The 27,644-nt window shown below is 45.1% G+C and overlaps 1 protein-coding gene across 5 annotated transcripts in view; it reads right to left on the bottom strand.

Moving 5' to 3' along the window:
- Positions 1 to 27,644, bottom strand: part of pcdh7b (protocadherin 7b) — a 108,920-nt gene that overhangs the window by 35,481 nt on the left and 45,795 nt on the right. For 2 of the 5 annotated variants that reach the window (XM_075451147.1, XM_075451150.1), the window contains exon 2: positions 23,312 to 23,531. The exons of 2 other annotated variants lie outside the window; for them this stretch is intronic. In XM_075451147.1, the coding sequence (XP_075307262.1) occupies positions 23,312 to 23,531 (220 nt within the window). The remainder of the gene's footprint in view (positions 1 to 23,311; positions 23,532 to 27,644) is intronic. One more of the 5 variants, XM_075451148.1, reaches the window with a different exon arrangement.

The raw sequence follows: 27,644 nt of genomic DNA, 5'->3' as shown, positions 1-27,644 counted from the left end.
AGTCTGCAGCATCCAAGGCCACGATCTACATGGTTTGGCTATCCAGGACATGCCTCTAACATGACCTTTTGAAATGGGGAAATGTATGATAAGAGGAGGGCGATGGATAAGGTGATGGCAGAAAGTGCCATTTTGAACAGAATGTGGGAGGCAGCAGGTTTTCTGCTTCAGCGAAACCTGATCAGGAAAAGACTTTGTGGATGGAAGGCAAAGCAGGTTTAAGAACACACACATTTGGAAAAGAAAGGTCTGGCTCTATAAAAGCAAAATATGAAAAAAAATGAGGGGTGGCTCAAAAGGTATTCGCCTGAAAAAGACAAAGATCACTTTTCTGCTTTGAGCTTCAGTAACATTTGGGATTGACTGCGAGCGACGTGTTATGAATAACAGACAAAGTGCAGAATCGTAGCCTAAACAATGCACCTTTTCATAAGCTTTTGGTATATTTTCAGTCGAGCCATTACAGCTTAAACCTTGTGCGCCTCTGTGTGTTTGCAGCAGTAAAATGTCCAAAGAAATACCCACATCAAAACTAAAGACCTATTTAAATTTTATATGCGGTGTTTAGCCTGCTTAAGCATTTTACAAGGGCTTTCGGAGTTCTCTCTGTAAGTGATCCAAATGAATGAAGCAGGGGTGAGAGTCTAATGCAGAAAGATGGTTGGAGGGAGCGGAGGAAATCACAGCTTGCTACACCGGACTCGAGGAGATCAGCGCCGTCTAGGTCAGCACATTTGAAGTTAAAAATCAGTCTTAAATGGGTGTCTTCAGACACCCTCGCATAAAGCCGACAGGCAGCGCTGACCTTTCAAAACTATACTGTCTGCACTGAAAAGAGGCGAGAAGGTGAGGGGAGGGGAGGGGAGGGGAGGGGAGGGGGAGACGGCTCGGCCATAGCTGAATCTCCTAATTGAAACTTTTCAGCTTCTTTTCTTCTGATGGAAAACGAATAAAGGAGAAGCTTTTGTGTTGGCTTGTTCTTTTTCAGCACCGCCCCACCCCAGCTTCCAGTTTTTCCTCACATATGTGTTTGTGGGTGCTTTTCGGAGTGCAGGGTTTTTCTGCCCCCTTCTGCGTCACGCAATTAAATTTAATGACACGAGCGGGTTGTCTGAACCGTTTGAAGTAGTTTTTTGTCGAAACGGAGCAGGAGAGGGCCAAGGTCGAAGGCCCGAGATGTCATGTCTCCCCTCGCGTGGCATGATTTAATGACCCCCGGCTTGTTAATTCAGTCCCTCCAAAGAGTCCGTGATTCAACCGAGCCTTGTAGTGGGAGAGGAAATGAGGAAGGGGAGAGCAGAGAGAAAGTTTTTTTCGACTCCAAGTTGTCCGTCAGTTCTCATCTGTTGCAAAAACCAGAGACTTTTAACTTGTTTGTATCCATTTTTTTTTTTTGCAAGAGACTGAGGCTCAGCAGGTCCCCCATAAATCTCCCCGGCACAGTCAGGCGCATGAGTTATTTGTTTATGCATGACATGCCTTGGCTGGGAAAAGCGTGTCAAGCGAGCAGGTGGGGCGGTCATCAATGAAGACAATTAAACACCTCTGAGGCACTCAGCCAAATCTTCCCTCTGTCCCTTTCTTCTCCGTCCCCGTCCTCCCTCTCCCGCCCTCTTGCTCGCGCTGGGCCGTGACAGATGATAATTCAGTGGGAGCATCAGGGGTCACGGCCTGACAGGGAAGGGCATCATCAGCTGTGATAACCATCGCCGGACACAGACAGTCAACAACAAGTTGGCAGCTGAAAACAGTAACTGACGCAAAGGGAACTTTTCAAAGGCAACGGCTCTCAGGCAGGGCTTTTAACCTCACGTGCAGCGTTCGGCGGCCTACAGGAGGTGACGCTGAATCAGCGTTTTTTTTTGGTGAAGGGTGACGTGGGTACACTCTGTGCCCCGGTGGAAACGCACTGCTTACTCATCCTAACTTGACTCCCTTGTGTACTCCGAGACCCGGAGACACACGAACGCAGGGAGCCAAGACACAAATCACAGCTCAGCCCCTGTCGAGGTCAGAAGGGCTCTCGGTTTCACCTCAAATGCTTAGCTAATTACAAGGAGTTGATGGATATTATTGCTCCCTTCTCTAATTGCTGAAGTATTCTAGAAGGACAAAAATACTTCTGTCACTTGCACATCCTCAAAGGAGGGATTATGGTCCCAGACTAGAGAAGGGAAAAAAAAATCAGTGTCACAAATGGGGATCGACTGTCAGCCCAGCTAATTATCTGCACTGAAAAGAGCAAGCTTCATTTCCCGGACTTACGTCGAGGGGAATCATTTGTGGCGACCTCATCCCCGACTTTATGAAAAGAAACATTACATTCATGATATTACCAACCCCCGCGCAACCCGACTGCCCCCCCCTTATTCTTTCCAGCTCTCTTCAGCCTGGCTCTCATTTTGACGGCTAATTCTGGTGTTTTCATTTCAGAGGCATAAGCTTAATTCTAATGCATATTAGCGTATTACAAGGGGGTATCCGCGGCAGCAGCCCACACACACACACACCACACCGACTTGTGGGATAAAACATGTAAGCTCTCACTACCCCACTGTTCGGATGCGGAAGCAGTCTGCTGAGCGATAGCTTCCGCACACTTTCCACACATTAGTGCTTCTTTAATGTGCTGACAGCCAGCTTTTGCACCTTAAACCGCTCCAGAAGAGGTGTGGTGTGAATGGCACTCCACTGCACCCCTTATCTAAGTTTCCAGTGAAAAGAGTGCAGCAAGGTCAAAGCCGGGGCAAGTCGCACGATCACCGCTAACGTGATTAGTGACATGCCAGCGTTCAACCGGGGGCTACACCAGCTCTCCTGAGGGGGGCCGGTGATGGGCTCTCCTTCCCATCACAGCGGACCCAGGAGCAGACATGTGTGCAGGTTGCTGTGGAGCTGCCCATGGACTGTAATCCATTTAGGAATATAAACCTGGAGGAGAGGGGGTGGGGGGGGTACATTTACTGTCAGGCAGCACTTGCCACAGTCGGTATATCATCTCCCTGTCAGCAGTGCACACACTACCTGCCTGAAATCTCTACAGCCACACAGTTCTGTTCGTATCACTGAATTTACAGTCTCTGTAACCAATTTTTCTTTCTTAAGGTCGGGGGAAAGATAATACAGGCAAAACCAAAAAAAATGAGCATGTAGGTGTTTATTTCAACACACTTAACCTATTGGAAACGTATGCAAATCACTTGCTTACTAGATGCCTTATAAATCACCATAGAAACACAAAACTACCCTGATGTAAAAAAAAAAAAAAACATTCTATTCGTAAAATGCGTCCAATATAAAAAAAAACATTTGGAAGCTTACAATCAATTTCTTTGAGGGCTATTTTCTCAAATTGACTTTTTTTTTATTTTCTTTGGGCCAGAAAATCTCTTCTTTGGCAGCGCTTTCGCACCCCAAACTTTAAATTTTCATTCGTATCTACTTTCTGAAGGTCATCCCCGTGCAGAGGGGTTTTGTTCATATTTCATTCTCGAGCTGATTTACAGAAAATGTTACTCCTAAAAAACACGACAAAGGCGGATCTCTCCAGGCTGCCAACTGTATGTTCTGATTCATGGAGCAATAGAAAGAGGCATGCGAAATATTCTCCGTAAAAGAAACCTTTTACTCTGAATTGCCAACAGAATGTAACAAGAATTTGGAGCCTGGCATCACCCAGTCGGATTTGGACCGGAAATATATGCAAATGAGTGCATATTCTGATAGATAGGAGTTAATTTGCATATTTTCTTCATAAAACTTGTAGTACAGCAAATAATTGCATCATCTGAGTAAGTTTAGTTTCACTTTTCTGTCTTCACTGAGATGAATGAAAACATGGTGTACATACAGGAAGTTGCCAGTTTAATGTGAAAGGTAAACTGAATCCATTTTTGCCTCTTTTTTTTCAAACATGGAGGACACTTAAATTAGAGAATGAAAATGATTCAAGCATCTGTTGATGAATAGAAACATCCTCAGATGGTTCCAGGCATCATCACAGTTGTTACAGTTCAGCTTGATTCTGCTGGCCTTGTGCGATGTGAATAAGGGCACATTTGGGTTTGACAGTCAAGAAGAGTTGACATCTAGCTAGAAGCCTTTGGCCTCACAGCAGCGTCTCGGCTGCTTTGTGAACTACTACTCTCGCCTTGGCATATGGGTGCCCGTTAAAATGTGACAGAGGGAGAAACATATTGAGACAAAGAGTGTATTTTCTTCCTCGCTTGCACACAAAGACGCTGTAACACACTCCTTTATCGTTACGCAAACACATGGGCTGTGTTCGAAACCGCATACTACTCCTACTACTCCCACTACTCATACTAACCTTTTTAGTTAGTAAGCGAGTTTGAGTAAGTGAGAAGTTCCCGGATGCATACTAGATTCGCCGAAATGTTGGGTATGCATCATGAGGTTACTACTCATACTCAAACTACCCAAGATGCAACGTAACGTGACGTCGCCGATCGTCATTTCCTGTCAAAACGGCAGTTTCAAGCTAGCTACAACGAGGGTAAGTTCACTTCCTGTTTTCAAAACAAAAGCACCAATTGTATCGTAATGGCTTTCCCTATGATAAAAGGCAACGGGTATTTTATTTTGTGAAAATAACCGGAAGTGCGTTGCTCACTGCGGCTAGCTTTAGTAGCGTCAAATTCGTCGGAGCAAAATTGTAAATAGCCGGTATTTTGTCAGGTTTTCAACACGTTGGGGATCTAAACGACTACTTTCTCGCCTGAAAATGTTTCAAATGTTGCTAAAGTTTACAGAGTTTAGAGCTTAAGCGAAATCAGCTTCAGGCCGGCTGATTTCAGCTCGAGCAAGAGCGAAATGCATTGTGGGTAAACGCTCTGCATACTGTCTGATCGATCAGTATGCAGTATGCAGAATGGAAGTATGCAGTTTGCAAGTATGTAGTATGTAGTATGTGGTTTGGAACACAGCCCTTCTCTCACACGCTCTCCAGGAGCATCTTCTTTTGATCTCCATTTGTGCGAGCTCCCGCGAGCAGTTTGCAATGGCCTCGTCTGCAGACATCCACCAACCCGGCTGTTGCAGGGACGCACAATTAGCCTGCTCTCAGACATTCAGACTTATCAAGGTCTTCTTGCTCTGGCGGGAGAACGTACAACATTTAAGGCTTTTCATATTTGTCCTTTTCTTGCAGACAGGGATTAACTTTAAGTGACGTGACAATGTACAGAGCATATACCTGCCCTCAGACACTCAAGGTTGTCTGCATCGTCCACACTGATCCTGCTCAGCTGCATAACACATTCTACCAGTTTAGAAAGAGAGGCAGAAGGGTAGTCAGGAATGGAGGAAGACATTGGGTTTAAATATAATATCAGTGATAAATCTTTGATAATGTGCGCTGTGCTCACTTTTGCAGCATCCCCATTGAAACATTTGCATGTGCACCTATGGGTTGTGCTCTCATTAACACTGAATGGAGCTGCCTACTTCAGAGTTATTTAATGCAGAAAGGAATACCACTTAAACACTTTCCCATTGCATTCAAAAGCCAGATGTTTGCAGATGATAGCAGATTTTTGGACCATAAAAAAGGTTTTAGGGATTCTATCAGATAACTAAAGCCAGTCTTAAAGGACAGACCGTCACTTTATTGGCTAAATGCACAAACTAAACTTGCTAGCTTGTGTAACCTACCTGGCACCTAGAGGTGACTCACTATGCCAGCCCATAAAAATAGCCTCGCACACAGACACATTCACAAACATCCTCACAATAATAAGCCGAAACTTTCCCACAGTGTTTGAAAATCTCATAGATACATAAGACCGCTCGCAGACAGTCGGTTATTAGTCTATTATTAGCCCACCCAAACACACACAGACGCACGGCACTGTCATCCTCGATGACTGGCTTCTAATTGGATAGAGAAGAGGCCGCATCCATGTTTCACATGTTGTGAGCGGCCATCGAATGGTGATAATCCAAGCTTCAATTAAATAAGCCCCAAAATGCCAGAGCTAATATTTCTTGGGGAGCAGGCAAGCTGATTACTCTGTAAATCACATTTGTTGTTTTTTTTTTTTCGTTTGTTTTGGGCATAAACACATTACAGCAGGATGACTGAGGCAAGCAGAGAGGGTTTGTGTGGGGGGTGGGGGGCAGATCTGAGACAACACAAAGTGGGGAGAAGTTTGCGGAATAAAGAAGCGTCCTCTCCTCTCCGTCTTGCTGGGTCTCAAACAGTTGGCACCCACTTTTTGTTTTTCATTGCTGCTCAGATGGGATAAAAAAAAGAGGAAAAAATAGTATGCAAACACACACCGCCGCACTCACATGCATGTACACACACACACACACACACACACACACACAATCAGAGGGGAAACTGGAGAAAGGGGAGAGTGAGGCAGCTGTGAAAACATTGCTTCTCGGTATCAGAAGAGACTTGAGAGGAAATATGGTGCAATTTTTTACAGCTCTCTGCCTGTCAGGGTGAGTAAAGAGAGCCCTGTCCAGCAGGCCTTTATAGTCCACACACGCATAAACACACTCGCATTACACTCTGGTGTCACTGAGTGGGTTCTGAACATTTGAAGCAGCTCGTTGTGGATTATTCCTGCATTCCTCCTGCCTGTTTCTTTTTATTGGAGGAGGAGGTGGGTGGGGGGGGGCTTTGCTCTGTGGCCTCATTCTCACTCCAACATAAACTAGTGATTTCATCTTTAAAATTGTGGGAAACTTCGTGTTTTTTCCCCTGCTTATTTGGAACCAGATATACCACCAAAAAAAAAAAAAAAAGCTCCCGTTTGTTGTCTGGTGCTTCAAGATCTGTTTATGGTTCTTCTGCTACGGACGCAATTTAGCAATAGCAAGGGATTTCTTCAGTGCCTTTCCCCCCCCATAACAGCTCCAGCACGCATGTGTGTGTGTGTGTGTGTGTGTGTGTGTGGTGTGTGTGTGTGTGTGTGTGTGTGTGTGTGTGTGTGTGTGTGTGAAAATGTGTGAGACATTGCATTTCATTAGGGGAAGTGCTATCTGGCTCTTAACCGTGTATTCTTTGTTTTTCATTATTTTCTGCCCTATTCAGACAATCAGCACCTTAGATTAAATTGACACGATCTCCCGCCCGTGTGTGATGCTGCACACACACACACACACACACACACACTCATGCAATCACAACAAAAGGGAAAGGGCTGCTCCTTGGGTTGCATAACACCCAGCAGAGAGTACAATGGCATCTCACGCATCCACGCTCGCTGTGTCTCGCTCCCTCATCACCACCTTTGCCGGAGGATAAACACACTGGCTCTCAGAATTTCCACCAGAAAACCACCAAAGATCTTTATTCTTGCCGTCCTTTGTAGCAAATCTGTTTCATACGCTGTATGGACCCCCCCCCTGCTCCCACCCTCCCCTGACACTTTAGAAACAAATTGCTTTGTCCTCACGCAGAGTTCAGCCAAAGAACATAAGTGTTGACAGCTATGGTCTTTTCAAGAGGAGAGGAGGATTACCGCATGTTTGTATTGAGGTGGATTAAGACTTTGACGCTAATGAAAGGTCCTGGCAGGAGCATTTTTGGAATTGGTCAGCCAGGTCTTAAGCCCAGATAATGCGCGTAAGACTAAAATGAAATCACCAAGAGCTGTGGTGGAAACAATAAAAATAATAATATCACCGAGGTGGGAGGGGAGAAAAAGGGCCAAACAATCAAGAAATGCCTGGAAAACACAATTTTTTAAGCGGAAAAACATCTGTTCCCAGTTTATAATCTGCAGTGGCTTCTGATTAAGATTAAACCGATCTCTGTGGGCTGTTAAAGCGGGAAAGCGTCTTTGTTTCTTTAATTTCTTTATTTTTTTTCAAATAAAGATGAGTGATTCGAGCTGTGATTTGGGGAGTTCGGAACAAGGTGAGATGCATGCATATGCGTGTACTCGCTCCGTCTGCAATCACTCAGGGATTAGGATGATCTATGGTGCCCTGGTGTCACTTCAGATTCACAACGTGTGAGGCGATGGAGCCATCGTTCATCTCTCGCACTCTCCCTCCTTGTCTCGCTCGCTGAGTGCAAAAATCCGGTCCTTCAAGAGTTTAAGTTGAGACTTTTGATAAAATCACACCATATGCGTAACTTCACTCGCAGCTTTAAAGTCTTTGCACGTGCTTACTTTGTCTTCAATTATGAAAATGAAGAATTCAGATCAAAATATTAACTTTCTCTCCTTGGATTGGGACTCTCGTCAGTCACCCAATCCACAGCCATCCAAACAAGAATTATTATTATTAAGGTAATGACTTCAAAGACAATGTGTCGGGGGGGAAAAACAGGACAAGCACTTAGCAATGAAAACGCAGGATGTGTGATAACACTTTAAAAGTGATTTCATTCCAATAAGGAGGAAGAATAGCAACCTTCACTTATCAACTCCATCATCTCTAGTGATTAAATTTGCATAACATCGTCCCTTTCAATGGGACTATAGATAATACGTTCTTTGTGCACTTCCACTTAGTGACATACGTTCTTGTTGTTAAAACTGAGAATCGACACCAATCAGCTGAAAAGCCAGATGTCTGCAGATGCTGTCGGTGGTGTTGTTATTGTGGCTTTAATGTTATGTGCATGTTCCCCACAGCAGCAGTTTGGCTGCGAGCGCGAGCGGTGTTGATGACGTCACGATTTTGTGCCGGCTATATACGATCGATGCGCCAGCAGTTGCAATTTTCTCCGTCACAGAGGTGTCGCTGCTATGTGAAGGTTACCGCCACTTTACAACCACGAAAGTGGAGAAGAAAACAATGTCGAGAGCAGGAACACTGTCATCAATGATGCTGCTGCAGTATCTGGGAGATGAAATGCTTCGTGTGTTTCTGTGTTTCACGAAGTTCGTGAGCCAAGACAATTCAGTCAGTAGAGGTGAAGGTCTGAGTCTCTGCCCTCTTCTTTGCCTTCACGTATCTGTCCCGTAGCTTCTCCCACACATTCTTCCAGAACTCTCCCTCTTTCCCCAAAGTTCTGCCAATCTCTGTCCACGAGTTTTGGGAGTTTACGTGCTCCCTGTGCTGTTTCACTGCAGTTTCGTACAGCTGCCTGTACAAACGCACCTCCTGACTGAGCCTGGTCTCACATTGGTCCATCCGGTTTGTCGTTCTCGGCGCAGCCAAGTTACAAAAATCGACTGGGGCACGACAACACGCTGCGCCGTCTTTTCAAAGCAAGCGCCAGGCCTGAAACGTCATTTTGACGTCACGGGTCGGCTGCGCCGTGAGCTACGCGTCAGCTGTAACTCCAGCTTCACAGAGGTCTGGTCACTCATCGTGTCCCTTCCTTTCTGACTCCAAACTCCCAAATAATATTCCCTGTCAAACCTCCCAGCAGGTTGCTTCAGGTGGCATCACTTGAAGCAGTAAATCAGATTTCATTTGGCTCCTCCACAGTCAGAAAACATTCGAAAACATTTCTTTTTTTATGTTACAAACGCAGAACCAAATGCAAAATCTGTAAACTGACTTTTTTTTGCCCTTTAGAGATTTCGAGGCAAATACGAGTTACGTGTTAGAAAATGCCAAGAAAGGGCAAGCAGACTTTGCTCTGTCAGTCTTGAAATGGGATAACTACCAAAAGAGTAGTCTGAGGACGAGTTCATCATAGCAGCTTCTGTATAACTACATAATGACTGTAACTTGTTTCCCTGCACAGTGTGTGAACCCAATCTGTCACTTCCAGAAGAATTTCAAATCCGAGCACTGCATTGTGTGTGGGTGGCAGGCTAAACAGCTCTCCTCTGCATCCTGCAGCCCCTGAGAGGAACACCAGAAACCGCCAAAGACCATTCAGGCAGAGCACGTTTCTCCCTTTACATCTCTGAATTTCTCCTGCACACCTGCAGATTCTTCCTGCTTATGCACACCGTTTTCTGATATGCCCGAGGTAAGCCTCTTCCCCAGTAGCATTCCTCCAAACAACTGCACGGGCCCCGCACAGCGCGTTTTAGGCGATGCTGTGTTTACAAAGGCTGCGGATCTCAGGGCATTCGCTTAAAAAGAGATAAAGAGAGATTTCTACATGTGTTTAAATCCAGTCCGGCACATATGTATTGACGTCTGTCCGCGGGAGTGCGTACATGTGTTTGTGTGGAATGTTTGCGGGCATTGTGAGTGGATTTGCCGGCACGTCATCTGGATTAGGATCCTCTGTTTTGTCAGTTTATCGGCGGAGGAGGAGGGAGGGGGGGGGGGGGGGTGCTGTCTTTTTTGTCATCATGTCAGTCTCTGTTGCTTCTCCCCTTGTGCCTGATAAAAGTTGAAGGGTTGTTTGTAGCTGAGACAATTTCAAAAGAAAAGGAAAGATAAACTGCCCAAAAGAATTCAACTGAAAATATATTCACGAGAAACGATAAGGAAGGTGTGTGACTTGCTCCTTCAATCGGCCCCTTTTGTTTCCCTCCCCACGAGTTTATCAGTTTGTTGTCCGCCATAGTTCAATGGCCTTTGCTAAAGTAACTGCCTCAGGCTTGGTTTGAGCTGCAGACAAGACAAATACGATGAGTTTAGCCTTCAAGGTAGCCATAAGTCTGCAGGTGTGACTGCAAACAAAAGGGCAGGAAACAGACAAAGAATCGCAAACTTTGCCACAAGTGCACAAAAACAGGTGTGCCCCCCATGGCATTGTTCAAAGGGTTAATCTTTTGTAAACCCCTGAGGAAAGAAAAACAACTCACCTGGCTGTCCCTCATCAAATCCACACTGCATTTACTGCCATTGTTCGCTTTCAGTGTCGCGTTACTTCGCTCTGATTGTGTCTGCTGATGTGTTTTGGCTCTTGGGTGCTTTTCTATTGTGGTTTAAATGGAAGCTTCTGGCTACCACTTTGGCTTTTCCTCATCCGTCACAGGAAGTTGTGCTTTTAGGTCTGCAGTCATCAGAGCGGCGCATAGCTGAGCTGCTGCTTTGTGAGGTGATTGCGCCATTAACAGGCTTGAAAAGACAGCTGCCACGGTGAAAAGCACACAAAGAGAGGATAATTCATTTTTACTTCTTGTTTTGTGACCTCGAGGTGGAAAATGGGGGGGGGGGGGAAGAGAAAATAACATACTGGAGGAGAGGCTTCCTCACCTCTGAAAACCAGGTGCTGCCAGATTACAGGCAGTGCTGAGGAGGGACTTCATGATGGAATCAGGCTTCGGTGAAATTTGTCAAGTTATGGTTTCACGCTGTCGCAGGACTCTCATCATTGGATAAAAATGCATATTTATCCCGGCAGGAGGGTGAAACGGTGCGTGGTTCTCCAAACTAATTCCCAAGCTGCCAGTGGAGCCCAGTTCCCTCTGCTCTGGCCTTCCGACGGCCACATTTTATTTCAACTTTCAGAATTCCTCCTTTACAAACTAAAAGAGAATGAAAGAGGCTGAGAATACTGCCGGACAGTCTGTGAGGAGCAAGAGACAGAAAATAACACGGCTTCCTTTGTTTGAATACAAAAAAAAAAAAAAAATGAAGCTAAATGAGTTCTTCCTCTTGCAGGTGCTTCGTGTGGAGGAATAACAGCGAGCCGAGAGCGACAGCACAACAGCCAGGAAAAAAAAGGCCCATAATGGCTCAATACTTGAGAGAAGCAGGCGGCGTGCTAATATTCACACGCGTACGCAGCAACATCACTACCTTTATAAAACACGCATGGTTCTAATGCCCAGCGTGATGTGAGTGTCTTGCTTCTCAGTCGCCGGGGAAACTTGTTTGATGGAACTAAATGGACGGGCCCATGGACGAGGTCCCTTTGAAAAACATCATGAAGTCACTCACAACTCTCTGTGACTCTGAGGGATTGTCAAGGGTTAAAGTTAAGTCAAGTCAAGTCTTTTTATTGTCAGATACACAGAACAACAGAGTCGAACTGGGCACTGTGTATAGGGAGGTTGGAACTGTGCGTTGACAAAGAGAACAGGAGGGGGCCGAGCACACAACCCTGGGGGGTGCCAGTGTTTGTGACGGCTGAAAAAAATTCTATTTCTTTCTGAAGTAGAAAACATATGTAGTATTTTTGTATTCTGTATAAATTACATTTCTACTCGAAAGGGAGACTATTTTTCAGTTGTGCACACACACTATGACCCTGAGTAACTGTGTCCATGAGTACAACGGAGCTCAGGAGGATGTTGTCCTTCCAGGTGAACCGATGGTGAGCACATGCTTGAGTTCAGCGATATGCCAAGGTATTTGTGTGTCTCTGTATGTAGAGATGTGTACAGGGATTGTTCTGAAAGCCTCCAGCACCGCCAGTGTCAAAGGTTGCAGCGTGAGCCGCAATGAGACACTATTCTGCCACGGGCAAGCCGGAGAGTCCCGTCCTCTTGTGTTAACTCTTCATTCCAGTCCTTCCCTACCTTTCTCTGTTCACCCCCTCCGCCTCCAACTTCCTCCCTCCCCAACCTCTCCTTCCGCCATATGAGACACATTAAACTGTGTCCTCGAAGAGAGAAGGCGAGAGAAGAGAGGGGGTGAGGGAGAGAGCGAAAAGGATAATCCCCCTTCCTCCATTGTTACACGCTTTCATCTATTTTTATAAGGCGGAGAGCGTGGGGGAGCGGAGGGGCGAGAGCAAGGAGGGAAGCAAAAATAAGTTCTGGTAGGCTGCGGTAGTCTTGCTGCAACACTGCGATGCATCCCTGCTTCAATTCAGTGAGTGCACACAAGTTATACGGTACATGCATACTTGAACGAACGTGAACATTCCCTCCCCCCATCGTAGTTAGTCTTTAAGCACTCATTTAACGCTTGATAACAAACTGTGAGATGCACTTAAAGAAACACTATAGAAGTTTGTGAACCTTGAAACTATGTGCTTCTGACTCGTTTTAAAGTAAATTACCTTTTGTTACGCACAGTCTCGGGGTCTGGAACTGCCGCAGTTTGTGATTTGGGTTTCCAGCCCTGCACCACACTGTCGCAGTTTTTACGGTCGCTCGACATTTTTATGGGCTTTAGTCGCCTTCTTTGTGGTGTCTTCGACAAACCAAATGATAAAATCAGATAACATTTGGATCAGAATAAGCAGTGGTCCTCAGGAAGTCCAAATAAATAAAATAATCAGATATTTTTTAGAAGAGAGGGCTCCGTCTAATTTCTTTAGATCCTTATGTTGTATTAGTTTGATCTGTGGACTATCGTATCCAGGTCAATCCTCACACTTAATCCTCAAAATGTATGTTTAATCTAATGATAGCAGCAGAACAATCATAACAGCAAGCACCAGTTAGATGTCAATGGCTTCAACATTATCGCTGGCTGAAGGGAAACGTCCTTTGTCTGCATCATTGTGTGTGTGAACGGCAGACAGCTGGTGTGAGGTTAACTTTTCTAAAGCTAAAAATCTATTTGTTACATTACTGTAAGTGCACTGAAAGCCTCCGAACAAGTGTTAATTAGTCTAAAACCAAAGATGGGAGCGAACTGTTGAAAGGTCAGGTCGAAACATCTGCCAAGCCCAATCTACTGATAAAAATGTGCCGATGGCAACTAAGCTAGTCCTTAAAAACACTGGAGGAGTAACCGTCACCGCTAACAAAGCCACCAGTTTGCACCTGAACGGCACAATAAAGTGAAGCCCACTGAGAGAAATCCTCAGTATAATTCATTGTCATTACTTGGCATACTGCACTTTCATTCTTACTCATTCCCTACGAACATTTCGTCTGTTGCATCCCATTTGCAGATCGCTCCCTCTGTCTTGCAAATCCGGTGTGTGATGTGCCATCATTTTTCAAATCTCGCAGTCTTTGCATGTTGGAGATTAAAGGAGAATATCATCTGTGAAGTTTGTCCTTATGAGTGTGACACATCCCGATTGGGAAATCAGTTCGGGTGTCAAAGCTGTGGTCGTCAGGGCCCAGCATCAGCTTTTCCCAGTAATCGAGTGGAGGCTGCTGTGGTTTAACCCTGTGAAAGACAGCTGTCATTCCGGATGATGCTGTACTGACCGACTTTACTTTTGAATATCTCTACATCAAAGATGTTTCATTTTAAAAATTCAACCTTGGCCAGATCTGTTACCTCCGTCTCCAGGAGCTTTCGGTTGCAGTAACTCCTGATGCAGCTATGCCATTACTTTTTTTCTGTGCATTCTCAGGCAAAAATCGCAAATATACATGGCTGTATTTTTCACAGCGTATCTAAAGATTCTGTTCTGCCTCTCCTTTACATCCCGTACAAGACACCGAGACTGTCACACCAGAAAGCACACACATCATTGCCGTGCCCCGCAGCAAACAGGCATCGTGTTTTGACAGTTTTACAGCATTCAGCTGCGTTTGAGTCATCAAACCAGCCCGATTAAAGACAAACATGATCTCGAATGCCTAAATAATGCAACCTAATTGCTATCAATTAGTGGTAGAAGCAGACACTGCTGGCAGTGTGAGGAGTTTCCTGACAAAATGCTTTCCCAGAAGGAATGCCAGTCTGAAGCCTGCTGGAAATTGGGCACACAAGCTGTTGTGGGGAAACGCCGACAAGGTGCAACAAAAAAAAAGAAAAGTTATAGATTTGTATGTTGGGTATCAGTTCACATATGTGCATTTTGTAGTATTTTTGATCACTTTAACTGAGAGCCAAAGTTGTAGGTGGTCCTGAATGTCAGAGGTGACGCTGCTGGCCTGCTGGAGGTCACGTACATGTAATCTGTAGAATAAAAGCTGAACGAGAACATGCAGAACATGCACTCACACAGGCTGAGAAATGTACATACTTCTCTATTCTCTACCTTAAAGGTCAGAAAGAAGGTCACTGCTGACGTTCAAAGTGCAACTCTCTCCCACACGAGAATCTCACCAGTTCTGGCAAACTTGCTCTAAAAATCTAATTATATGTGTGTACATCGGCCTGCGAGCTGGTTGGATCTGGTTCCCAGCTGGTTCAGTTCTGTTTGCTTCTTTGCTTTCTGGGAAAGTTCTCTAATCATACAAATGTTCCGTGTTTAACAACCGGGGGCGCGGAATTCCTCGTGCGCAAGTTTTCTGATGTGAGGAGAGAGAAAAACAAACGTGTTCCAGCAGAGTTATTATGCATGGATTTGTGCGTGCGTGAGCCTTTACTGTGAGATATGAGGAGGGTGTAGTGAGAGACAGCGTTTGCACATAAAGTATAGTATGTTTGGCAAATACATGAATGAATGCATGAGCGGCCCCAGCGTGCCGTCGGCCTACAGAATGCGTGACACCTGAATGTGTTTTTTATCTTTCAACAAATTCCCCAAAGTGAGAAAAATAAAAAAAAAGAAGTCCATCATTCTTTGCCTCTTGGTGTTCCTCTCAGTTGCGCTTGTAATGTGAATTGCCATGTAGAAACATGCACACATATAGACACCCTCGTCGCGTGCTGAGGGCTTCTTTGGATGCTCGGCCCGCATTCAGCATACAAATAAATAAATAGACCCTCGCAGACTGCAAGTTAGATTATTGGCATTCCTTCCAGCAAGGCCTTCCTGTGCAATGGACCTCACACTGGGAGAGACACGGCGCCCACTGTTTCCCAGCACTGCACACCTGATGTTTCACCACGCTCCAGCAAACGTGATTCCCCCACTCCTCGCAACTTACTCGCCTCCTCGCCATCGCGCACAGAATCCTAACTGGATTTGGTGGCGAAAGAGAGGAAAGTTAATGAGGGAAGGATGACCAGGAGGAGTCGGGAAAATAAGCTGAAGACAAAGTGCCTGAGAGGAAGGTGGGAGGGGGGGCAGAAAGGAAGGGTGGGAGGCTTTGGCTGAGTGCCTCAGGAGGTGTTTAATTGTCTTCATTGAAGCCCGTCACACCAGTTCTCCCTCTCAGACGCCACACCATACAGCATACCACAGCTAAAGAGTGATGATATCATGGGGGAGGTGTTGAGTGAGAAAAAAAAATATGCAAAGATGCTTTGCATATTAACTGCAGCCGAGGAAAGATATTGTGTTTTTTTATATGTATATATAACAAATGTGTGAGCCATTTGGAGACACGCCAAATTGGTAGTCACCGCTTCGTTGCACCTAAAAAGGCACAAAATGTACACGGCGGCGCGTATATGACTGTAGGCCCTCATTGAAAATACAGTCATGTCTCTGCAGCGCCATGAAAAAGCACTCTGCTCTCTTTCGGGTCTCTTGAACAAGTGCTGGCTCGCGCTTTAGCAACTGTGCTTCCAGACTGCAAAAGACGGTGGAGAAACGCAACCGACAACCGTCTCTGAGGCGAAGAAAAGCAGCACGCGCGTTCCCTCTGAAGCAACGTGTCCGCTTTGCTGGAGCAGGGCTGTTATTGCAATGCACTTAATTGCATTTGTTGCCTTGTCTTTGTGGAGGAATGTCGCATGTTCTATACACGGAGTCTCAAGTGCATTGAAAAAGGCTTTGCCAGCCACTGTGGCCAATGGTTGTGGTGCAATGTTTTTGTGTCTATCAGCGTTTGTAAGCCAGCTTGACAGCCTTTGTGAACTCTGTCAGGTGTGTCTTAAAGAGACAGGCGCTTAAACGGAGCATTTCAGACAGAAGGTGACAAGAAAAATCAAGCTTTTTAGAACATTTATGTGTGTAGACCTCTTAGGAGCTTTGATCCTGTAAATGAGGATAAAATGGCGTCCATACAGGAAAAAAAACTATAGGAAAGGATGATTCTGCACCGTGCTTTTTGCCTCTGTCTGTGAATATACAGAATTTACTCATGAAGAGCTGATGTAAATATGTGCAACATGATGCTAAAAGGACAAAATGATATAACTATGAGAGGCCTGCCATCTCACTGGTTTAAAAAACACGTTAAAAAGTATTTTCATGGCAATGAGTAGCAGCCCAACATCTGTGTTCAGGAGAGAGGCTATATTAGCTGACTTTAAAGGGCTGGTTCATCCAAATTGGAGCAAAAGAAAATACCCTTAAATTCCTTCAAAATATGGTAAAAAGAAACTAAATAAGATATATATTTATAGATCATCATCTTTTAAATCATCTTTTCAACCACTCAGTGGGTTATTCATTTTTTGCAATTTGATTATTTTCAGTATGACGAGCCAAACGTATTTTATCTTCAAAGTGAATTGAGCTGGAATGGCTGAAAAAGTAAAAAAGAGTCTCAAACCCCCACAATCTGTAGTTTATTACCAACACAGCTTCGAAGACAAGATATTTTGGAGCATAAATAGGCGCTCAACGCTCTCCCCACCTAATCTTTGGGGAAGTTCTCAGGCTCCATGCTGTGAATGTGGTGTGTCGGGAGGTTAAGATTGCACTAACGGGGAGAGGAAGATGAGACTGTGGATGTGACAGTGGGGTATGATTTGAATACCTGCCTGCTCCGGCTGAGCAGTGATCAATCACTTCTCTGTCAGCCGCCACTCCCTGCTGGCAACTTCTCTACGCATGTAACCTCCATCCCTCTTTCTTTCCTCCTGTTTCTCGTCCTCCATTCTCTCCTTTTTCTATCAGTTTTCTCTCTTTCTCCTGGTGGCTTTCCCACCTCCCATCCTTTGCCAATTTTCCCCTCTTCTTCTATCCCCCCTCAGTGATTTCTCTCACATCTTCTCGCCAGGTTCTCTTGTTCGTTCTATCTCTCTTGCCGTCGCCTTGCCCGAGTATATCACAAATAAGGGGGCGAGGGGTAAGGGGACAGATGGAAATCAAAGCGAGACAAGACGGCACGACTGACTGAAGGCGCACGAGAATCGCAAGCCCATCTGCAAAATGCAAAAACCTTTCTGTCCTTTTTTTTATTTTTTTTTTTATCAGTCCTTTCACTTCTGTCCAGCTTTTAATTTCCAGAATAACACTGAAGTGATTTTATTCATAACTGCAACCTTCGGGAAGATGAAGTGCAGGGAAATCGCCTTCCGCTGGATGATTTTCATTTTAATTTTTTTTAATGCGGCGCTCTCCATCAGGTGGTGATGGGCACACGGACACACACCGGCGCAGACACACACCCCTCCATCAACTTTAGGGAAATCACACCAAAGACCAGCGTTGCTGCCGCGCCGCTCTTGAAATATGAATGGTTTTAATTAAACAAACTCGCTTTGCCATCTGGCCCTAGTATCGGGCCCGCCTAATGAACAGACTCGCACACGAGCGCGCACACACGTGCACATTATTAACCAGACTAAGCAGCATTCCAACGGGCAAAGCTTTCGAAACGGCGAAAAAAACACAAAAAAACCCAAAAAAAACAACGCAGTGATGGAGTGAGATGCTGGAGAAATGCTTCAGTGCCTCGTTGTGGTAAATGAAGAGTATGAAAGATGGCAAGAGATCATTTGTTTTCATACGACTGAGCATGTGTGCTTCTGCCTGCCATGTATGGTTGTTTTTGTTTTAAAGGGATAGTTCGCCTCTTTTGACATGAAGCTGTATGACATCCCATACTAACAATATCATTTATGAACATTTTCTTACCCCCTGCTGCGTCCTGTGAGCAGAGTTCCAGCCTCGTTTTGGCGTTGACGAAGGTAGTCCGGCTAGTTGGCTGGGGTCCCGAAAATAAAGCGTTTTGCTTCTCAAAACAATATGCGTTCAAAAGAGTAATACATTTGCATCACAAAATCGTTCTCCAGGAAAAAGTCAGACCTCACAATCGCTTGGCGCTATTTTCTTTCCGTATCACTGCGTGCTGTGTAGACCGTGCAGACCGAAGAGCAGACCGAGCAGTAAACACCGTAACAGGTGCGGCTATCGCTAGGTGGCTGAACGCATTGATATGAGGGGAGGCAAAAATAGCGCCAAGCGATTTTGAGGTCTGACTTTTTCTGGCTAACGATTTTGTGATGCAGATGTATTACTCTTTTGAACGCATATTGTTTTGAGAAGCAAGACCCTTTATTTTTGCGACCCCAGCCAACTAGCCGGACTACCTTCATCAACACCAAAACGAGGCTGGAACTCTGCTTACAGGGCGCAGCAGGGGGTAAGAAAATGTTCATAAATTATGTTGCTAATATGGGATGTCATACAGCTTCATGTCAAAAGAGGCGAACTATCCCTTAAGAGTGTGTTTAAGCGTGAGTTTCCTTTTTCTTTGCGAGTTTGTCAGTGAAAGCTCAGTCAGCGTCTGTCCTCCACGACTGATAACCGCTGGGATGTTCTACTTGTCTGTCCTACTCTACTCAACTGGCTAGCCAGCACTAAATGATGATGTTAGTAATCCAACTGTGGTACCCCAAGTTTTCTCAGCAGGAGAGACAGAAGAGAGAGACTGGCCTGTGTGTGTGTGTGCTGGAAGGGGAGGAGGCTGAGAGATTGTCTGGCAGCCAAAGCAGGAAAGAAACGTGTGATGCATGCTAACGTTAGCAGCCGGTATGGACGTGCTATTACTCTCTTAGAGGCTACAATAAATTTGCACTGCTCATCTGTCTTAGCAGCCTGCATAAACAACATCAGGCGTCAGCCTCTGTGAGATGCTCTCTGTGATGTAGAGGAAAATAAAAAGACGTGTAAACTCGTGTTTACCATCCTGTCTGCTGGAGATCATCAGGAGTCACGAATAAGTCTGGCAATATGGAGGAGAAAAATGGGCATTTTTCAGAGGAACTTTTCAACGACTTATTTGTATCCTCACGGGATGCCTCAGCACTGTCATTTTAATTCATGTTTGAATACATGTATTTGAAGCTAAAGCGGGAGGTTACAGTAATGTATTTGCATTTTTCTGTGAGGAAAAAAAAAAAAAAAAAAAGAAACCCTCCTCAATATAACGATGCGTACCGCAGATCAAATACGATAGATCCTCGGCAGCATGACCTACGGCAGCCGTCACAGCATACCGCGTATCTCCACTGATGTGCTGAGAAATGATATTACATCTTGGGCGCCGGGAGCTGCTCAGATTCATGCACGCAGCTCGCATGGAAACGCTCCACACGCCTCAGACACCTCACTCATCATAAAAGAGCAGTGTGGAAGCGTGTTATTTTGAGGTGTGCCTGAACTAACTCAGTTAAAATTGAAAAATCCACCTTGCCCCCCCCCCGGGCGATCTTGAGATCAATAATGGAGCACAAACCTCTGACCTGCCGATAACGCCTTACATCTGGAAAGCTCTTTGACATCCGTAACAGCCTAATCGAGTGTTTGACTCCAAACACTCAGCGTTTATGAATATCTGAATGGGCGCCGGGGTGAGCCTATGAATAAGTGAGGGGACCAGCTGTGCATCCAAAAGATCAAGACTTTATGAAACGTACCACGGCCGAGCAATATGTGAAGGTGAAAACAACACAAGAACAATGCTGAAATGTATGTGTTTAGCCTGTTCCTGCCACGTCGTCTTCGATTGTTTCGACTCCAGAGAAACAAAGACTACCATTTATCTCTGCAGTGTGGAATAAATCTGGAACGTGTTCCAGAGGTCACCCCGACAAAAAAATAAAGAAGAACTTCACTTCTTTTAGTGTCTGACACTTTCTTTGGTACGTAGTTGCCCAGCGAGAAATAGCAGTTGGAAACCCGAGCTTGATGGAGTAGAAGGAAAGCATACGCTGTCCCTCAGCACATGGGTGCAGAGGTGGAAAGAGAGAAAGACGCAGTGAAAACACAGACTGCATGTGCTGTCTTCATGTGTGTTTGTCCCTCAGAGAGCGAGCGGGGGGTCAGTTGAGGGTGGGAATTGGTGCGCACGTCTTAGCATCGATTGACTGGAAGCAAGTCGGAGCAGGCAAAAGGGACATTTGCCTTTGTTTCTGTCTCACCCTGACACAAAGCAGCAGCAATCAACCATAATGAATCAATAACAAGTAGAGGAAAAAATAAAATTAGCTTCAAGGCTTCCAAGTTTTCATACCGATACCTCTGGTTGCCAGGTTGGGTGTCTTAAATTTGTTCAATTAACAACTGACAATTGTTATCAACAGTTGTTGACTTACTTCCTGAATTAATGCATTCCTCATATCTCATATCAAACATCAGCGCACATGCTTTACACCGTCTTTCCCCATCCTTGCTGCCTACACAGGCGAGATGTGAAACAGACCTGCACCTTAAATCACCCTTGCATAACACGCCTAAATGTCTGCAGCTACAAGTCGCTAATGACGCCCACGTTAGCACTGAGCACCGCAGCAAGCCATCTGCTAACTTTTGTTCTCCCTCTGTTCTCATCGCCCGCTTAATTTTCCAAAGGGGCTTCATACAGAGCAAAAGCAGCGCTGATGGTGTCTCTGTGAACTCTGACTGCAGCACAGGAGGGAGTGCTAATGACTATAGTTAGCTTCCCTCGTGAGGCTGAAGCCGTTTGCCAATATTTGCCCAAACCTCAGATGACTGCATTTACAATGGGTATTTATCTGATACACAGGGATCGAGCATGTAGTGAATGAGCAAGCAGGGAATCGTTGTCTTTCTCAAGGACACTCTTACTGGAAACACAGGATCTGGGCCATGTTCAGGCGGACTGTGAGGCCGCCCTAAGTCCAGATCATATCACCTCAGAACCACAGAGTAAACTGTAAGAACTGTAAGATTTCGAGGCTGATTCACAAACGGCGTGGTTGAACAAAAGAAGCAAATATTCACATCGACTCCCCTGACTTCCAATCTCGCTTGGACTGCTGCCTTTCCATCTCCCACCACACACACACACACTTACTCACAGAGCAGTTCAGCTGATCTCACTAAAGATAGCGAGCAGCGGCGGAGCTTGTTGTTTCTCTTAGATGGAGCCTGATTCATGAATTGACCTTGGCTCTGTTCTCCAACAAATCTCCTCTAAAGCTTAGTACTTTTCACTTGCACCCCTAGAAGCTGTGGAATTACTGCAGCCATATACATGTGTGCACGTTGAACTAAGTGAACTAAGCCTTTAAGTGACTGGTATTATTATACAATATTGCCCACAGTATTTTGGATAAGGGTAAAAAAACTGCAAATTTATGACACATGAGCTTTCTGGATATACAATATGCTATTTTTGGTCTTATTTGTGTCCCTATTTATGCTATTTTCATTCTGAAAGTGGATTTGACTGACAGGCTTATCATGCTTCTAAGCAAACTACATTGTGAGTGACTGTCTCTGTTTAGTCACTTAAAAGAGAAAGCATGTTGAAACACGCCTTTTAATTGCAAACTAAAACTTTTTTTGCCTGTAAATGGCACCTATTGTGTGAAGAAAGGAGATTTTTAATACGCACAAGGTAGCCCTATCGTCTCACAGTTTCAAATCCCTTTTAATCTGCATCGAGGCCAAAGTTTGAGAAAGTTCACCTCTGTAATGGCCCCTTTCATGGGCCCATCTGCCTGACTTCCTATTCGCTGTTCACTATAAACTCAAAACTCACTCAGATATCCCTTCACAGCAAAGGCGTCTCTTTTGTCAAGGCTTCATCTTGGTGTATAGTGGATCGGTGATATTGACCACACTGATCTGACATTAAAAATATCACATCTTCATCCTGCAAGAGAGGGTGTGATTCTGTAAGCCATTTGAATATCCTTATCCTAAGCTGCAGTGGCGAAGCCTCTGCACTTAGGCTTAGCACTCTCAAGACAGCTACTCCTTGTTAAGCATCGCCTCAGACTCCAAGACTATGAAAGGGTCCATTACCCTCATCTCTCACTGAACACCCACACACACACACACACACACATTATATTTTGGTTGCTCTGGCTTTGAGAAGGTTCTGCAAGAGGAGATACAGTACTTTACCAAGAGATTGCTCTTACAACAGGCTCTTTTTCCAATGATCCCACTCACTCTCTCTCGAGGCTGCAGTCGTTTTACATTACAACCTACAGAACATCAGTTCTGTCTCCCAATTGGAGCAAATTGAACTCCTTCATAAGGGCCGCAAGCCAAACAGGAATTGCAAATCAGCACAGCAGTTGTCTGTATAGCATCTAAACAATTCCGAGTGAGTATAAACCTCCTTCAATGACACCGCTTTCATTTTCTCAAAGAGTGAGATGTAGATATCTCGTGGAAAAGCTATCCTACGTGTCAAAGGAAATTCAACGAGAAGTGTAAAATTCTCCAAAAACACCAGTAAGCTAAAAGGATAAAGCCGTGTGAGGAGCGCTCATCTAAAAGAATTTGTCTGTTGCATAGCTCCTTTGATCAGACAAGCCTGATGTTTCTGAGACATAACCATGTGTGTTAAAAAGAATCCCCAGACCAGGTCTTCCCATGATCCAGGAATGGGCTTTAGCTCTAACAAAAGCAGCTGCTACACCAGCGGCCAAAGCGCAAAAAGAGGAGAAATCTGTGTCTGTCTGTGGGCCTGTCTACCATCGGACGTCCTACGTGAGATCACTATAGGCAGTATGTGCGTGTTTCTTAACGATTTCTTAATCTCCTTTCAGTGTTTGCCCCTACCATTTTCCATGTGCTCTGCCTCACCGACACTGCCATCCGGCGTTGTCCTCTCGTAGCTGTCCTCAGGCAGGGGAAGGGCGCCCAGCCGGGGGCCCGACGAACTCTTGCTGCTGGGTGTCTCCGACTCATCCAGGCCGCTGTCGTAGCAGCTCTGCAGCGATCCCTGCTGGTGAGGGTCCTGGGGCTGGCTCACCACTGAGAAGGTCACTCGGCGAAACGGCTACAAGAGAAACCAAACGGCCGGGGGTCACTATAAAAGGGACTGTTTTAATTTTTCTTTTATTGTTCAGATGTCAGCTTGGAAGTTTGGGTCCGCTGGAACTGAGAAGTAAGGTTCGGGTCAGGATGATTGGGAAATAAGTTAGGAAAAAAGAGGGGCAAAGGTAAGGAGGCGTAGATTTTCAAGAGCAGAACTAATGCTACAAACAGGTACCTTTAAACAATCTGGCTGACCCAAAAATAAAAAAAATCCGCCTCCTTTCTGCATCACAGTGAGACTATTCTCTCAAGATCCAGGCCTTTTTTTCACGTTAAATCTGTCAAATAGGATGAACTTGTAAACAAGATCCTGAGGGAAGCTGTACAAAAAGGAGATCTGAAAACCAACCAAGCAAGCAAGCTAGCTAAACCCGTGCGAGGAATACAACCAAAGAGGGAAGAATGCAACAGCCTTGTTTACTTGTTTATGTGCCCCTTAAAAGGAGGACAAGGTGAACAAGCGTCCAACTCCCCAGGAGGTGGGATTTGACCCCAGAGAGGGAAACCACAAAAGGCAAGGACGAGCGCGCACCTACTCGACAGCACGTGACCACACACGGGGATTTGTTAGATGAGCTGTGGGTTCTGGCCTTCAGCGAGCGTTGGCCTGCTTGAACACATCGCCGAGCAGCGTCCTGTTGTAAAGCCGCGACGGAGCATCAAAGCCGAGGCCTGTTTCTCACTGTCTCAGCCCGTTTGCCTTCCTCTCCGTATCTCTCAATCCCTGTCTGAGCGTCGCACAAAGGTAATGGCAGAGAGGGATGATAGAGGGAGAATGAGCATGAGGCGAGGAATGAAAGACCACGCTTGGTCATTACCGGAATAAATGGCATAACAAATTGTTACTGCCATTCATTAATTAGACACAAACACTGTCAGAGCTCGCCTCTGTTGCTGCACACACTCTCACACCTTGCCGGACTTTATCACTTTCTCACGAGCTCCGCTTCCATCCCTCCTCCTCCTCCCTCTGTCCTCCCCGTTTCCTTGATCCATCATGAGGATATTATTCGGTGCTGAGGTCCATTACTCAGAAATATTCTCCTCCTCCCATCCCCCCCACCCCCATTTCTTCCTCAATTGTCTCACCTGATGAAGTTAAATCGGTTACCCACAGTGATCACTAACTGCACTTTGAACGGCTACATGATGGATAAGTCATCTTTTACCCTATTATAGGATCTTAGAGGCACCGTTTTAACTCCTTCCCCAGCTGGCGGTTACTTGCTGAGTGTTAAACTGCGGTTTTTGGAAAAGAGAAACAAGCCAAGCTTGGAAATAGATGTAAGGAATGCTCTCAACAGGTGTTGACAGGTCACCTTGGTAAGGTAGGAATTTTTGTTGTTTCAGCATCCCGAGACACTTGCTGTACAGTAAGCACTCGACCAGGCTCATCATGTGAAAGATTTTTCTGTTTGATAATAAATTTTCCACCAGCTTCTTGGAAAGATGGGGTTCCTTTTGCTGTGTGTGTCTAAATTAGCATTTATTTATATAACTCTGCCCGGTCCTGTTTCTCTCGCTGGCTGGCTAGCACAGCAAGCTTGGCAATAAATCATGTTTCCATGTAATTACAATCAACACTCAACAAATGAATTAGTATAAATATTCATGCAAATTTCACTTGGATAGTCAAACATTTGTTGCATAATTAAAACGGGGGCCAGAAGGAAAAACTGCTCTAAAATAAGTGGAATGACACTCGAGGAGATGTTAAGATATTAAACCAGGTTTGTTTGTTTGTTTGGTTTCACTCTTTTTTTTTTTCCAAAACTGTTCCAAAAGTCCCGCCGCTTGAGCAAGTGGCGGAAAAAAACAGGGCCAGAGTCAGTGTAGCGCCATGCTCCTTAGATAACACTATTTTCTAATGACACAAATTAAACAACTGCCGCCTCATGAATTGCTGCTGAACTGCAAAGAAGAGAGACTCTGGAGCCAGAGCACATTGGGGGGGAAATTGAGTTTGGGAGCGAGGAAAGGAGCTGACAGGAAGAAGAAAAACAGGTAAATGAACAAATAGTTTTTATTCACCTAAACTTCCCCTTTATTTTCAATGCAGGGAGAGCAAGAAAGGGAGAAAAAAGAAAAAAGCTAATATGTTTGCAGACCAGAAATGGAGTTCATGCAGGGATTGCAGAAGGCTTTGGATTAAAATCTGCAGCTGCCACCATCTGCAGCGCCACCTCCGTTCTATTCATTCTTGGTCTTTTAAATGAAGGAATAAAATAAAGACGACACTTTCCGTCATTCTGTGATCCCTCTGTTATATTTGTGTGTGACTCAGGGTGTGTGTTCCAGGAGCAAACACAAAAGAAAAATTAGTGGTTCAACTTGCCAAGGGATATCATGCATGGCTCTTAGTCTGCCACGACTTATTTTTGTTCTCTCTTACTCTCATCACATTTCCAAACGGCCATGCAGAATGAGTGTTGATAGCTGAGGATTTGCTGCCCTGGAGATAATGCAACGCAGGGAGAGCTTACATATAGAAACGAGACTGTAGGTGTTGCAGTCAAAAGAAGCCATCTCGCTGTCCAGCCATGCTGTCAAATGGCACAGAGGTGATGACCTTTTATCAGACTCTTGGTGTATTTGAAAACTACATGCCCTTTCATGCTGGTACTCCCCTACTTCCCACTCTGACCTCCTGCTCCATTCATCATGCAATCAATTCAGCAGTGACAGAGGCATAAACACGAGCGCGCACAAGTGTCATGACCCCATTCACATTTCGTTTTAAAGCAGATCCATACCATTTCTGAGACAGAAAAAAAGAAAAAACTTAAGACCCTATTCTATTCATTGACTATCTGTTATGTGATGGATGTGGTCTTTCGTCTTCCATTTAGAAACTGTTTTCCACCTACACCTATGCATAGCTACATGGCTTAACCCTATGCCGTGTCCTGCCAGAAAGCCGTAAATTTAAAGCCGAGCTTTAAATGTATGGCTTTCATTCCAGGTTAGCACTTCTTTGCTTTATTTTTGCCAGATGCTGGACTTCTTTTTAGGGTCCCTGCAGTGTAGGGCCTCTTTTTGAGGGTGTGCCTGTGATTGAATTCCAGCTGTGACAGCCACAGCTGACTGAGCAAATCCGTCATCCCCAAAAAAAAGGAACAATGAAAACAAGCCATAGGTTTTTCTGGGAGCTCTGGCCAGAGCTCGGCCGAGCCTATTTCCTGGACGCTAAAGGGAAAACACATGGGCTGCCTGACTCAATCGAATGTGGAGCCAATAAAAACAGGACCGTGCCACTCATGTCAATAACGTATGACCTCTAGGATTTGATTTTCATTTCCCCCTCGCCCTAACAAAACGTTTGGCTGCTGTCAGCAGCACTCTATTTGAGTTTGCTTCTTCTTTTATCTGCCAGTAAACCTTGAATTGATAACACATTGCTAAGACATACAATACTCTTGCTTCTTCGGAAACTTCCAAAACAATAACGGCAGTTGAAAAGACATTTATGGCAACTGGTTAGTCTACACAGAGGTTTTAATGTCAAGCATTTCCTCATGAATTCTCTTATCAGATTCTGACTTAACTCTTCATTTAGCATGGCAGGCATCCATTATTAATGTGATACAGCACAATGTTAGTGTGTTTATGCTCTACCGTGACTTCTCATCCGGGAACCCATTCTCTGTGGATGTATGGGTTTATAATTAAACCCACCTTCACCGGAGCCTCTGGACGAGATGAAGGATAATGGAAAATTGGTTGGAAAACAGGGTGTGTGTAATTTCAGCTGTAAATACCTTTGGCGGATGGCAGTGACCCACTGCCGTGAACCTCAGGAAGTAATTGTGGCTGGGTTGGACTTGGGGCAAGGGGAGCAAACATAAACTGCAGGACCAGTGTGTTATTGCAGTCAACCAAGAGAAATGGGAGGAAGTTTGAACAAGTGAGATGGAATGGAAGATAAAGGAGCCAGTAGAAAAAGTGGGGAGCCAAAGAGACCCAGAGGGAGAAAGCCAACGACACACGAGCGCAGCCGTAATTGCCAAAAGTGCCAGTCTGTAATTAAGAACCCGTGTTTCATTTTTAATGGGCAACCAGACAGTGACCTGATACA

Source organism: Odontesthes bonariensis, chromosome 19 (genome assembly GCF_027942865.1).
Source record: "Odontesthes bonariensis isolate fOdoBon6 chromosome 19, fOdoBon6.hap1, whole genome shotgun sequence".
In the NCBI taxonomy this organism is placed as follows: Eukaryota; Metazoa; Chordata; class Actinopteri; order Atheriniformes; family Atherinopsidae; genus Odontesthes; species Odontesthes bonariensis.
The sequence above is the reverse complement of the archived record's forward strand: the minus strand, read 5'-3'. Positions and strand labels throughout refer to the sequence as shown.